Here is a 15,453-nt window from a genome sequence, read left to right as displayed (position 1 = left end):
CATGCATTTGGAGCAGTGCTCTGTACTGTTGATGCAGGGATTATCGTCCGATTTGGTTTTAGGCCTTCCCTGGTTGCAGCTGCATAATCCCACTTTTGACTGGAATACTGGGGATCTTACCAAATGGGGTAATGAATGCTTGACGTCATGTTTTTCTGTTAATTCTATTTCTCCCCCTGAGGAGGTGAACACTCTACCTGAGTTTGTTCAGGACTTCGCTGATGTTTTCTCTAAAGAGGCCTCCGAAGTGTTACCACCTCATAGAGAATACGATTGCGCAATTGATTTGGTACCAGGAGCTAAGCTCCCTAAGGGTAGGATATTTAATCTCTCTTGTCCCGAATGTGAAGCCATGAGAGAGTATATCCAGGAATGCCTGGCCAAGGGTTACATTCGCCCCTCTACTTCTCCGGTAGGCGCTGGCTTCTTCTTCGTAGGGAAGAAGGATGGTGGTCTTAGGCCATGCATTGACTACCGAAACTTGAATAAGGTCACTGTAAGGAACCAGTATCCCCTTCCTTTGATTCCTGTTCAGGGGGCCCAATGGTTCTCTAAGTTTGATCTACGGGGGGCTTATAACCTTATCCGCATAAAAGAGGGGGATGAGTGGAAGACTGCGTTTAACACGCCCGAAGGTCATTTCGAATACCTCGTCATGCCCTTTGGGTTCTGTAATGCTCCCGCGGTCTTCCAGAATTTCATAAATGAGGTTTTAAGAGACTACCTGGGGGTATTTCTTGTAGTGTACCTTGATGACATACTTGTGTTTTCCAAGGACTGGTCCTCCCACATTGAGCATGTCAGGAAGGTGCTCCAGGCCCTTCGGGAAAACAAACTGTTTGCTAAGACCGAAAAATGTGTGTTTGGGGTGCAGGAGATACCATTTTTGGGTCAAATCCTCACTCCTCATGAATTCCGCATGGACCCCGCCAAGGTCCAGGCTGTGGCGGAATGGGTCCAACCTGCCTCCCTGAAGGCGATACAGTGTTTCCTGGGGTTCGCTAATTATTACAGGAGATTTATTGCTAACTTCTCGGTCATCGCTAAGCCTCTTACTGATCTCACTCGTAAAGGTGCTGATCTCCTCCACTGGCCTCCTGAGGCGGTCCAGGCTTTTGAGGTCCTTAAGAAGTGCTTTATCTCGGCCCCAGTGCTGGTTCAGCCCAACCAAATGGAGCCATTTATCGTGGAGGTTGACGCGTCCGAGGTGGGAGTGGGGGCTGTCTTGTCCCAGCGAACAAGGTCCCTCACCCATCTCCGTCCCTGTGCCTACTTCTCCAGGAAGTTTTCGCCCACTGAGAGTAACTATGATATTGGCAACAGCAAACTCTTAGCCATTAAATGGGCATTTGAAGAGTGGCGCCACTTCCTGGAGGGGGCTAGGCACCAGGTAACGGTCCTTACTGACCACAAGAATCTGGTTTTCCTAGAATCTGCCCGGAGGCTAAACCCGAGACAAGCTCGATGGGCGTTATTTTTTACCAGATTCAACTTTTTGGTCACCTATAGGGCTGGGTCTAAAAATATTAAGGCTGATGCACTGTCGCGTAGCTTCATGGCCAGCGCTCCTTCGGAGGAAGATCCTCCTTGTGTTTTGCCTCCAGGTATAATCATTTCCTCTATTGATTCTGATTTAGTCTCTGAAATTGCGGCTGATCAAGGTTCAGCTCCCGGGAACCTTCCTGAGAACAAGCTGTTTGTTCCCCTGCAATTCCGGCTAAGGTTACTTAGGGAAAATCATGACTCTGCACTATCTGGCCATCCAGGCATCCTGGGTACCAAGCACCTCATTGCCAGAAACTATTGGTGGCCTGGGTTGCTCAAAGACGTTAAGGCCTACGTCGCCGCTTGTGAAGTTTGTGCTAGGTCCAAGACTCCCAGGTCCCGACCAGTGGGCTTACTATGTTCTTTGCCCATTCCCCAGAGACCTTGGACCCATATCTCCATGGATTTCATCACCGATTTGCCTCCATCTCAATGCAAGTCGGTGGTGTGGGTTGTAGTAGACCGCTTCAGTAAGATGTGCCACTTTGTGCCCCTCAAGAAACTACCCAATGCTAAGACATTAGCTACCTTGTTTGTCAAACACATCCTGCGTCTCCATGGGGTCCCTGTCAATATTGTTTCTGACAGAGGGGTACAATTTGTTTCATTGTTTTGGAGAGCCTTCTGTAAAAAGTTGGAGATTGATCTGTCCTTCTCCTCTGCCTTCCATCCTGAAACTAATGGCCAAACTGAGAGGACTAATATGGACTAATATGATTGGGTCTCATTCATTCCCCTCGCCGAATTTTCCCTTAATAACCGGGTCAGTAACTCGTCAGGGGTCTCCCCCTTTTTCTGTAATTTTGGGTTTAATCCACGGTTCTCCTCCGTTTCACCTGGTAGTTCCAACAATCCCGAGGTAGATGTCGTTCATCGGGAACTGTGCACAGTCTGGGCCCAGGTTCAGGAGAACCTAGAGGCGTCCCAGAGCATACAAAAGACTCAGGCAGATAGAAGACGTTCTGCTAACCCGTTTGTGGTCGGGGATCTGGTGTGGCTATCGTCAAAAAATTTGCGCCTTAAAGTCCCGTCCAAGAAGTTTTCTCCCCGGTTTATAGGGCCATACAAGGTCATTGAAGTCCTTAACCCTGTTTCCGTCCGACTGGAGTTGCCCCCGTCTTTTCGAGTACACGACGTGTTTCATGCCTCCCTCCTTAAACGCTGCTCCCCGTCCTTGGCTCCCTCGAGGAAATCTCCGGTCCCTGTTCTCACCCCTGAGGGGGTAGAATTCGAGGTGGCCAAGATTGTGGACAGCAGGATGGTCCAAGGCTCCCTCCAGTACCTGGTCCATTGGAGGGGATACGGGCCTGAGGAGAGGACTTGGGTACCCGCCCGGGATGTTCACGCTGGGGTATTGCTCAGGAGGTTCCACCTTCGTTTCCCCAATAAACCAGGTCCACCTAGAAAGGGTCCGGTGGCCCCTCATAAAAGGGGGGGTACTGTAAAGGATCTGCCAGACACAACTTCTGTGTCGACGCCCATAGGTAATCAGTCTGCACCTGCTTCTATGTCCGTGAGACTGACTCCATCTTCCACCACTCAAGATGGCAGGCTTAGGAGTGGGAGAGCCTATCACAGCCTGGCCAGACGGAGCTAGCTCCCGCCCTCTGTCTATTTATACCTGCCTTTCCTGTTCCTCCTTTGCTTGTGATTCTTCTCTGTTGGTTTCCTGGCCCTGCTGCAGCTTCTTGAACTACTGATCCTCTGCTTGTGATTGACCTTGGCTTTTCTGACCACTCTTATGCTCTGCGTTTTTGTACCTCGCTCAGCTCCTGTTTTGACTCGGCTCGTTCACCTCGCTTGTTGCTCACGGTGTTCCCGTGGGCAACTTCCCCATTTCCCTGGCTTCTTTGTACCCTTGTCTGTTTGTCTGTCATGCACCTATTGAGTGTAGGGACCGTCGCCCAATTGTACCCCGCCGCCTAGGGCGGGTCGTTGCAAGTAGGCAGGGACTGAGTGGCGAGTAGATTAGGGCTCACTTGTCTGTTTCCCTACCCGACATTACAACATCCTATTCCTATTTCAGGCCGTAATAACGGCATGGGCAGGCCCATAGAAGTCTATGGGGCTCCTGTAATTACGAGTGGCTACGGGAGCGTTGCTAGGTGACAGGGGATAGTCACTGTCCAGGGTGCTGAAAGAGTTAACTGATCGGCAGTAAGGCCTCATTCACACGACAGGGTCCGAGTGTCGGCCGGGAAAATCGGCCGTTTTTGGCAGATTTTCCCGGCCGGTTTGCATCCGTTCCGATTCCGTTCCAGGCCATGTTTCCGTTTTTACCGGCCGATTTGGACCCGATTTGCATCCGTTTTTTCCCTGTCCGTTTTAAAATCGGATGAATTTTATTTAAATTTGTTGCCACACACAGTTCTCTGTAGATAATGCCACACAGCCCCCTGTAGGTAATGCCACCCAGACCCCTGTAGGTAATGCCACCCAGCCCCCAGCAGGTAATGCCCCCCTGCCCACTATAGGTAATGCCACCCTGCCCCCTATAGGTAATGCCACCCTGCCCCCTATAGGTAATGCCACCCTGCCCCTTGTAGGTAATGCCACCCTGCCCCTTGTAGGTAATGCCACCCAGCTCCTTGTTTGTAATGCCACCCTGCCCCTTGTAGGTAATGCCACCCTTCCCCTTGTAGGTAATGCCACCCAGCTCCCTGTTGGTAATGCCACCCTGCCCCTTGTAGGTAATGCCACCATGCCCCTTGTAGGTAATGCCACCCTGCCTCCTGTAGGTAATGCCACCCAGCCCCCTGTAGGTAATGCCACCCAGCCCCCTGTAGGTAATGCCACCCAGCCCCCTGTAGGTGATGCCACCAAGTCCCCTGTAGGGGTTGCCACCACGTCCCCTGTAGGTGATGCCACACAGCCCCCTGTAGGTTGCACCCATCCCCCCCACATTCCAGGAGAAGTCACTGACTTCAACGTCCATATATGGACAGTGTAGTCACTGACTACTCCTGGAGAGAAATTCCCTGCCACAGGTCCTGAATTCTGCTTCAGAAGTGAGTGACGTCACTGTGTCCATATATGGACAGTGTAGTCACTCACTTCTCCTGTAGCGGAATCCCCGGCCATAGCGTCGGGGATTCCGCTGCAGAAGTGAGTGTCATCGCTGTGTCCATATATGGACAGTGTAGTCACTCATTTCTCCTGTAGCGGAATCCCCGGCCATAGAGTCGGGGATTCCGCTGCAGAAGTGAGTGACATCGCTGTGTCCATATATGGACAGTGTAGTCACTCACTTCTCCTGTAGCGGAATCCCCGGCCATAGCATCGGGTATTCCGCTACAGAAGTGAGTGACATCGCTGTGTCCATATATGGACAGTGTAGTCACTCACTTCTGCTGTAGCGGAATCCCCGGCCATAGAGTCGGGGATTCCGCTGCAGAAGTGAGTGACATCGCTGTGTCCATATAAGGACAGTGTAGTCACGCACTTCTCCTGTAGCGGAATCACCGGCCATAGAGTCGGGTATTCCGCTGCAGAAGTGAGTGACTTCGCTGTGTCCATATATGGACAGTGTAGTCACTCACTTCTCCTGTAGCGGAATCCCCGGCCATAGAGTCGGGGATTCCGCTGCAGAAGTGAGTGACATCGCTGTGTCCATATATGGACAGTGTAGTCACTCACTTCTCCTGTAGCGGAATCCCCGGCCATAGAGTCGGGGATTCCGTTGCAGAAGTGAGTGACAGCGCTGTGTCCATATATGGACAGTGTAGTCACGCACTTCTCCTGTAGCGGAATCCCCGGCCATAGAGTCGGGGATTCCGCTGCAGAAGTGAGTGACTTCGCTGTGTCCATATATGGACAGTCTAGTCACTCACTTCTCCTGTAGCGGAATCCCCGGCCATAGAGTCGGGGATTCCGCTGCAGAAGTGAGTGACTTCGCTGTGTCCATATATGGACAGTGTAGACACGCACTTCTCCTGTAGCGGAATCCCCAATCCCCGGCCGGGGATTGGGGATTCCGACTCCTACATGGAGCAAAAAAAGACCCTCCTCCTCCTCACATGCACTCTGCGCTGTGAGGAGGAGGAGAGAGTGCGCGAGCGACGGTAGACCCGGCCATTACTCGGGACACATTCCGGTGATGGCCGTGTATTACCCGGCCCCATAGACTGCTATGGGAGCTGGGCGGCCGGGTACCCGGTCAAAAATAGGGCATGTCCCATTTTTTGACGGCCGGTTTTCCCGGCCCGTCAAAAAATCGGTCGTGTGAATAGCCCCATTAGGGGTCTATTGTTCCTAATGCAGCCGGGTGACGGCCGATTTATGAACGGCCGGCACCCAGCCGGGAAACCCTGTCGTGTGAATTCCGCCTAACTCTCAGCACCCGGGACAGTGACTACTGCTGGAGTAAATAGTATTAAAAGTTAACTTACCCAGAACTCTTCTCCTTCCTCCAGTCCGGCCTCCCGGGATGACGTTTCATCCCATGTGACCGCTGCAGCCAATCACAGGCCAATCACTGGCTGCAGCGGTCACATGGACTGCCGCGTCATCCAGGGAGGTCGGACTGGATGTCAAGAGAGGGACGCGTCACCAAGACAACGGCCGGGTAAGTATGAATTTATTTTACTTTTACTGCGGAAAGGGCTGTCCCTTCTCTCTATCCTGCACTGATAAATACGGGTGGAATACTGGTGACACCGGACCCGTATTTACGGGCACGGGGTCCGTAAATACTGGTGCAATACGGGTCGAATACGTGTGACCAAGGACCCGTATTTACGCCAGTATTTACGGGAGGGCAAAAATACGTTCGTGTGTATGAGGCCTTAGATGTGATGGTTTACTGGTGGCTCCTGCGTGTCTGTGACACGCAGGAGCCGCCGACACTGAGCCTGTCAGGTCCGCGTGACTGACGGATCCAGTGTAAAACGAGCTAAACAGATTGTATAGAGTACAGAACCGCTGTATCTCAAAAAGTAAAATGATTTTTTAATAAAGACTAATTACAAAGTTACACTAAACACACTGACTATTCTATTTATTAAATTTAAAAAAATTAAAAAATTAATAAAAATATATATATATATATACAGTGGAGGAAATAAGTATTTGATCCCTTGCTGATTTTGTAAGTTTGCCCACTGTCAAAGTCATGAACAGTCTAGAATTTTTAGGCTAGGTTAATTTTACCAGTGAGAGATAGATTATATAAAAAAAAAAAAAGAAAATCACATAGTCAAAATTATATATATTTATTTGCATTGTGCACAGAGAAATAAGTATTTGATCCCCTACCAACCATTAAGAGTTCAGCCTCCTCCAGACCAGTTACACGCTCCAAATCAACTTGGTGCCTGCATTAAAGACAGCTGTCTTAAATGGTCACCTGTATAAAAGACTCCTGTCCACAGACTCAATTAATCAGTCTGACTCTAACCTCTACAACATGGGCAAGACCAAAGAGCTTTCTAAGGATGTCAGGGACAAGATCATAGACCTGCACAAGGCTGGAATGGGCTACAAACCATAAGTAAGACGCTGGGTGAGAAGGAGACAACTGTTGTGCAATAGTAAGAAAATGGAAGACATACAAAATGACTGTCAATCAACATCGATCTGGGGCTCCATGCAAAATCTCACCTCGTGGGGTATCCTTGATCCTGAGGAAGGTGAGAGCTCAGCCGAAAACTACACAGGGGGAACTTGTTAATGATCTCAAGGCAGCTGGGACCACAGTCACCAAGAAAACCAATGGTAACACATTACGTAATGGATTAAAATCCTGCAGTGCCCGCAAGGTCCCCCTGCTCAAGAAGGCACATGTACAGGCCCGTCTGAAGTTTGCAAATGAACATCTGGATGATTCTGAGAGTGATTGGGAGAAGGTGCTGTGGTCAGATGAGATTAAAATTGAGCTCTTTGGCATTAACTCAACTCGCCATGTTTGGAGGAAGAGAAATGCTGCCTATGACCCAAAGAACACCGTCCCTACTGTCAAGCATGGAGGTGGAAACATTATGTTTTGGAGGTGTTTCTCTGCTAAGGGCACAGGACTACTTCACCGCATCAATGGGAGAATGGATGGAGCCATGTACCGTCAAATCCTGAGTGACAACCTCCTTCCCTCCACCAAGACATTAAAAATGGCTCGTGGCTGGGTCTTCCAGCACGACAATGACCCGAAACATACAGCCAAGGCAACAAAGGAGTGGCTCAAAAAGAAGCACATTAAGGTCATGGAGTGGCCTAGCCAGTCTCCAGACCTTAATCCCATCGAAAACTTATGGAGGGAGCTGAAGATCCGAGTTGCCAAGCGACAGCCTCGAAATCTTAATGATTTACAGATGATCTGCAAAGAGGAGTGGGCCAAAATTCCATCTAACATGTGTGCAAAGCTCATCATCAACTACAGAAAACATCTGACTGCTGTGCTTGCCAACAAGGGTTTTTCCACCAAGTATTAAGTCTTGTTTGCCAAAGGGATCAAATACTTATTTCTCTGTGCACAATGCAAATAAATATATATAATTTTGACTATATGGTTTTCTGTTTTTTTTTAAATATAATCCATCTCTCACTGGTAAAATTAACCTAGCCTAAAAATTCTAGACTGTTCATGTCTTTGACAGTGGGCAAACTTACAAAATGAGCAAGGGATCAAATACTTATTTCCTTCACTGTATATATATATATATATATATATATATATATATATATATATACATATATATATATATATATATAGCAGAAAAAGAATGGCAACAGCACACTGCGACACTAGTGCCACCTAAACCACTAAATATAAATAAATAAATAAGCATTACTGCTAAATCTACTTATAATAGGGAGGTTCTTAGTGCACATTTTGATCAAAAAATGTTTGCCCACCTGCCACGACAAGGCGACCTCTGTAAGGTGGGAACCTACGCTGCACATACACCCAGAACTAGGACTAAGCCTACATCCTGGGGATGGTAGGATCCAGCATTGAACTAATTAAAATCACCCAGGGCAGAATGGGAGGAGTGCAAGAACAAAAATGGAGGCTGTCACTAACCCCACGTATGGATCACATAAAACACAAAAATTTGACCAGCACATTCCAACTAAATGATATAATGTGTGTATGCAGGTGCAGGAACACCTGTGACTGCAAATATACAGCAGAAAAAGAATGGCGACAGCACACTGCGACACTAATGCCACCTAAACGACTAAATATAAATAAATATGCATTACTGCTAAATCTACTTATAATAGGGAGGTTATATATATATGTATGCCCTCAAAGGTGTTCATAGCCTTTAAAATGTATGTAATTTTGAAGCTCAAGTCATACTAAGGGCATATTTACATGTGACGGATTTGTTGCAGAAATTTCAGAGAATCCTTTCCATACATCTGTGCATGGACATGGATTTTTGCAAATCTCATTCAGATAAATGGGACAGTTGGAGAAATTTCTGCAACAAATCTGCCGTGTGAACATTCCTTCTTGTGTTCCTACAAGCTAGTAAATGACTCGAAAAATTTTATTATTTACTCTTAACAAGTATAAAAGTAGAAATTAAGAATATATTAATTGATATACATATAAATCATTAGTGGTATGTTTCTCAAAAGCATTTCTGTGATTGCTGGCAAGAAAGCTCTGGGTCATTTGATCCATTCTAAAGTTTTGTGCGGCATATAGTAATTGCTGGTAATTTCCCTCAAAGGTATTTGTAATCAGTGGGTTACGGGGCCAAAGCTGCCCTTTTGCACTTCTGTTGTTGTCGATCTCCAATACAGCCTGAAAATGACCAATAAGGGGAGGGGAAAGGGCTTACTACATATGTGTTAATCTGCTTGCAGCGAGCACCCCCTAGGGGCAGCTGTAAACATCAAGAATTTAGCTCTATGACTGTGAAGGGAAGGGGTTTGAGAGCTCTGTATATTATAGGATATATTATTAAATTAATCAGCACTAAATTTTAGACATTTTAAATAAATAAAATACAATTAGAGTGACACTTTAACCCTTTACTACCCTAGTAACAACGAATGTGCATATTTATAGTATGTGCTCTGTTGTGATGATGTCAAAATAGTATTTGCGCTTTCTAGGATATTCTCTATTGTGATTATACCACAATAGTGTTTGTGTGTATTTATAGACTGTGTTCTATTTTGAGGATGTCACAAAAATGTGTTTACTTTTTCTTGTTTGTGGTCTATTGTGATATTATCACAAAAGTGTGTGTGTATTCATAGACTGTGCACAATTGTGATCATGTAATTATAGCATATTTGTATATTCATAATAGCACTGTATTGTGATGGTGTCCCAATGGTGTGTGCATTTATGGGCTGTGTTCTATTGTTATTGTGTCACAATAGAGTCAATGGGGGGAATGTGTTGAAAGATTTACACCAGTTTTCTGACATAAAAGTCGTAGTAAATTTTGCACTTATTTTTTTTCTCACTAAAATAATACAATTTTACATTTCGCTTTAAAATGTGCAACTTTTTTCTTCTCTCGCCACTTTCCAAAAGTGGGGCGAAAAAGGGCAAAGTTAAGCGGGGGGACGGGGACGGGGCCTCTGAAAAATTGACAGATTTACCATAATTTCTGCCAGAAACTGGTGTAAGTTTTGGTGCAAATCTACACCTGCCTTAAGCAGGCATAGATTTGCATTTTCGCAGCACTGACAGACAAAAATACTCTAAATATATTAAGAGGCATGCTTCTCTTAATAAATTTGGCGCAAATCCAGCCAATGTAAAAAAAAAATTAAAACTGACGTTTAAAACGCCAGTCCTAATATATTCGCCCCTATGTGTCCCCCTGTACGTGTTTCTATGTAGATGTGTGTGTCTTATCTCTATTGTGATGTCACAGTAGTACACTATCTTTTGGAAATTTGATGTTGTGCTCTATTGTGATGATACCCTAGAACTTTCATTTGAATAAGGAGAGATTAATAACAAACCATAAAAAAATGTAAATGAGATGACAAAAATACATATATCCATACATTAAAGGGTAACTAAACGTTCAACAAACTTCTGACCTGTCATAATGACATGTCAGAAGTTTTGATTGGCGGAGGTCTGAGCACTGAGACCCCGACCAATTGCTAAAACGAAGAGGCAGAAGCGCTCGTGTGAGCGCTGAGCCGCTTCGTTTCTGTTTGGCTTTTTACGGAAAGCAGATGTATCGGAGTACGGGCTCATAGACTTTCTATTGAACCCGTACACTGCTACATCGGTTTCCGGAAAAAGCCGAACAGAAACTAAGCTTTGCCGCTTTGTTTTAGCGATTGGTGAGGGTCTGTCTCAGTGCTCAGACCCCCATTATTCAAAACTTCTGACATGCCACTATTACATGTCAGAAGTTTGTTGAACGTTTAGTTACCCTTTAACATTCCAACCATCAGAGCATTAAACAATAACTACATTGAATAGAATAATATAACAATGAATACACAGTGCTGTATATTAAAGAACCGTCCTTATGGTACTAAATTGACTATATATAAACTATTTATTAACAACAACATTCTTTTTATTTCCTTCTGGGTTTTTTTAATTGAAAAACATAACAGTAAAATATTGTATGCTGTAAAACAGCTACCGTAGTACAAAATTGGTGGTTCTAGACTGATCCTGATTTAGAAGAATTAACAAACCTGTAGTAGGCCAATGTTTAGTGATCCTCCCTGTCATAAGAATTTAATTTTGTATCATGCTATCTTTGTATTAGCTTAACTAATGACAAAAGAGGTGACAGTGTATGAATTAGGATATGTTCACACACTTAACAAAAAACGTCTGAAAATACGGAGCTGTTTTCAAGGGAAAACAGCCCCGTATTTTCAGAAGTTTTTTGAGCAACTCGCGTTTTTCGAGGCGTTTTCTCGTGGCGTTTTTTTACGGCCGTTTTTGGAGCTGTTTTCATTGGAGTCTATGAGAAAACGGCTCCAAAAACGTGCCAATAAGTTTCCTGCACTTCTTTTGACGAGGCTGTAATTTTACGAGCCGTCTTTTGACAGCGACGCGTAAAATGACAGGTCGTCGGCACAGTACATCGTAAGACCCATTGAAAGTAATGGGCAGATGTTTGCCGACGTATTGGAGCCGTTTTTTCAGACGTAATTCGAGGCCTAAAACGCCTCCATTACGTCTGAAAATAGGGCGTGTGAACCCAGCCTTAGAGTCAAAGCTGAAACATTTGGGAAAAGTTAGAAAATGTCAGGAGGCTAGGCGAGCAAGCACAGGATCATAATGAAGATACGATTCAAGGTTAGGGGTACAGGTGAATGGAGCAGAGCCATGAAACAAGGCCGTAGGTCAGATCCAAGTGGGAAAACGACCACACTTAGTAGATGGGCCACAATACATTGCAATCATGACATAGTTCACAGTGCAGTGGGCATAGTTTATCTGTTTCTCTGATTTTCAAGTATGGCACATATCTAGGTACCAAGTATTAGTGAAGGGCATTGTATTATTGGGTTCAGTTGCTCTCACATCTGAATGTTCAGGTTCCCAATGGAGTAAGGCCAGGTTCACACCACACAATTTGGTGCCATTATTGATTTTCCGAAGCCAGAAGTGTATCCTAAAGAGAGGAAAGAGGGGATCCAGTCTTAGTACTGACTGAAAAAAAATATGCATCAAAACTGCAATGTGTGAACAAGTATTTAGGCTTCAACACCTATGTACACATTTGTAGGCATTTAAAAAAAAAAAAAAAAAAAAAAATGAAATCTTTGTTTTAGGTGCTTACAAACGTTATTGAAATCACTTTTAATAAACTTTTTTTTTCGTTTTTATGATACAGCTTTTATGTATCCTCTACATGTGATCATAATTATAGTGATCCTGTGTATAAGAAATACAGGACCCGCTCTCAGCCGAGCCGTCAGTTCACTTCACTGACATATTCGGCTCATAGCGAACAATGCAGCTTCTATGTAAAGAGGATACATAGAAGCTGTATCGTAAACGAAATTTTTCTTTTTAATAAAAGCCAAATAAAAAAGTGTTTGTAAGTACCTGAAACAAATATTTAATTTAAAAAAAAATGCCTGCAAAGGTGTAGCCTTTAAGATCCAGAAATGAGACATAAAAGTCTTTTGCTCAGAACTTGATCCTTGCACAGGAGTTGTATTTGTTTTATATATATATGTGTATTTATATTGTAAATTGTTTTTCTTTGAGCTATTATAATACAATCCGAGTGGTAGGTTAAAGCTCCTGGGCCCCAATGCAAAACTTCTAACAAGACCCAGAAGAATCTCCCATCCTTTATAAGTACTGATTTCGAGAGCCCATGTGCACCCCCTATCAGTACACACCTGCATACAATTCTGTCAAAATAAACTCAGAAAAAGACGTCATTTATTTGAAAGAAAATGTCTGTATGCCATACGCTGGAATGGCTATTGCTGTTATAATGTGTCTTCTCTGTCTTTCTATGTCAGGGCGCAGGAGATGAGTACTGCCAATTCAAAGTTGAAAAAAACTATGAAAATGGATCAGTGACACTAGAAAGCATAAGAAGCAGAGGAATATACATTGGGCTTCTTCCTAATGGATATGCAAAGCCGATGATACACACAGGAGAGCAAAACATTGTTTTTTACCCACAAGTTATCAAATGTATGTATTATTTGTGCACATATCTTATTCTTTTAGAGCAAACTAATAGATAACCATGGTTGAGATCTCTTCATGAGATCTTTTCTAGATCACTGATGTCTTGATAATAGACTGATAAATGTTGTGTTTTGGACTTGAGAATAAATAAACGTGAATAAAAAATAAAATAAATTTTACTATCACATAGTAGGCCTTATGTACATGGTAGAGTCGCAAACACAAAGCCTATATGATGGCACACTGAGTCCCTATGTATTACAGAGCCATAGGCACTTTATGTGTCACCGCACGATGCCTCCTTATGGTACCATATTAAGGAAATATTCTCCCCTAAAAGTAATACGAAACAAATGTTTTTCCCCCAGATTCCATATGAATCCATGAAAAAAATAAATGTGAATATGTATACGTAAATGACATATGAATTTGGAGGCATACATAGGTATGCTGTATTATGGCTCAGTACAAATTGGAACTTGTACACAGCCGAGTGCATAAAAATAACATATTAATGTTTAGTATCAATGAACAACAACAAAAATAAAGTTAACTTTTTTCTTAATTCCCCCATTATATAAATGACAACTCCCTATCCTTAAAAAGGACAACCCCCTATCCATATGCTCTATTAATGCATAAAGAGGTCAGAGCAGACCTCATCCCCCCACTTGCACCTCTCTCTTTTTAGAGTGGAGAGCTGCTGCGAAAATTAGCTATCCATCTAGAGACTTGGCGCAAAGATATATTACATGTTCACCTATTCAATTTAATAGGCATCATATAATGCTACATTTCTCCTATAATGGACACTGCTAGCAAAATGTGTGGCAGTGATAAACTGATTCCTTTAATATGCAGGTTGTCCAGTTGGGACAACTTCATTCAGCCACAATCAGCTGTGTCCGGGGGACTTAGGAAAAACCCTTAACACACAACTGCTGACAAATGGAGAGTGATGCATTCGTGTTATTCTTACATTAAAGGGGTTTTCCCATCAGAGACATTTATGATATATCCACAGGATATGTCATTAATGTCAGATAGATACGGATCCCACCTCTAGGACCCGCACCGATCTCTAGAACGGGGCCCCTTAAACCCCGTCATACTGCTATGTGTTGTAGTTGAAAAGTGTGATTTTCGACCATAAATTACGGAATGGTACTTACGGAAACAGCATAGCTCGCACGCTACGTAACTCCTATTCACCACTATGGGTGAAAAATCACACTTTTCAGCTACAACACGTAGCAGTAGAACGGGGTTTAGGGGACCCCGTTCTAGAGATAGGTGCAGGTCCCAGAGGTGGGACCCGCATCTATCTGACATTTATGACATAGCCTGTGGATATGTTACAAATGTCTCTGATGGGAAAACCCCTTTAACATTGAAAATAGGGAAACCGATTGAAACACAAAATGATCAAATGGAACACAATTAAGACTGAAAAAATTATTCAGAAATGGCATAATGTGCTAATAAACTTTTTTAATTATTGCACAAAAATAGACAAAAACATATGTAATGTGCATGATGCCTAAGGCACACCTAACATTTTCTGCTGCTGTGAGATTAATCAATACAGAAAAATATATAAAAAAGGGAGTTAACAGGTGGCCCCGAGCGTCTACCTGCCCGCCTGGCTCTTCTGTAAATGTTTTATCTCAATTAGATACCAAATGCAGTATGAGGAATGGACTTCTCTCCTGTGACCTTACCCAATAAATGTTTATTTTACCTTTTAGTTGGTAGAGAAAAACCTATGGGGACATCTGCAACTCTGAGCCAAAAAAAGGAAGAGATTCTGCAACAAGTAATCGAAGAAACACGGGGTGAAGTGGCTCAGAGCCCACTCGCATCTCCTCCCTCCAGCAAAAGTCAGTTATTGAGTGTGTTCATGTTCAATATCAGCTCATACTGTGTTATCAGATTCAGGGGAGTAAAGAGAATGGGAATATTTAGGATATTACATTATACTTATGCTACATGCGTTTGAATTTTGAGGTCCGTAAACAACGGATCCGCACAGCACAAGCAGCACACGGATGGCATCCGCGTGCCGTCCATGGTATTCACGACGCGATACACTTGAATGGGTGAGACCGAGCTACAAACATGGACAGGAATAGGACCTCCTCTGAGATTTGCGGCCCGGTTCCATGGCCGCCACACAGATATGTGAAAAACACGGTGGTGTGCATGGGGCCATAGAAATGAACGGGTCAGTGTTCTACCTGTTAAAAAAAACGGAAGCACACTGATGAAAAGAACAGTCATGTGCATGTAGCCTTGGTGTTAAGTGA

The 15,453-nt window shown here is 44.1% G+C and overlaps 1 protein-coding gene across 1 annotated transcript in view; it reads left to right on the top strand.

The window, feature by feature from the left end:
* Nucleotides 1–15,453, top strand: part of RP1 (RP1 axonemal microtubule associated) — a 406,368-nt gene that overhangs the window by 74,675 nt on the left and 316,240 nt on the right. Inside the window, exons 14-15 of the mRNA XM_075828106.1 lie at nucleotides 12,973–13,150; nucleotides 14,896–15,027. Of these exons, the coding sequence (XP_075684221.1) occupies nucleotides 12,973–13,150; nucleotides 14,896–15,027 (310 nt within the window). The remainder of the gene's footprint in view (nucleotides 1–12,972; nucleotides 13,151–14,895; nucleotides 15,028–15,453) is intronic.

The sequence above is a fragment of the Rhinoderma darwinii genome, chromosome 5 (assembly GCF_050947455.1).
Source record: "Rhinoderma darwinii isolate aRhiDar2 chromosome 5, aRhiDar2.hap1, whole genome shotgun sequence".
NCBI lineage: Eukaryota > Metazoa > Chordata > Amphibia > Anura > Rhinodermatidae > Rhinoderma > Rhinoderma darwinii.
Note: the sequence above shows the minus strand (reverse complement) of the source record. Positions and strands in the feature narration are given on the sequence as shown.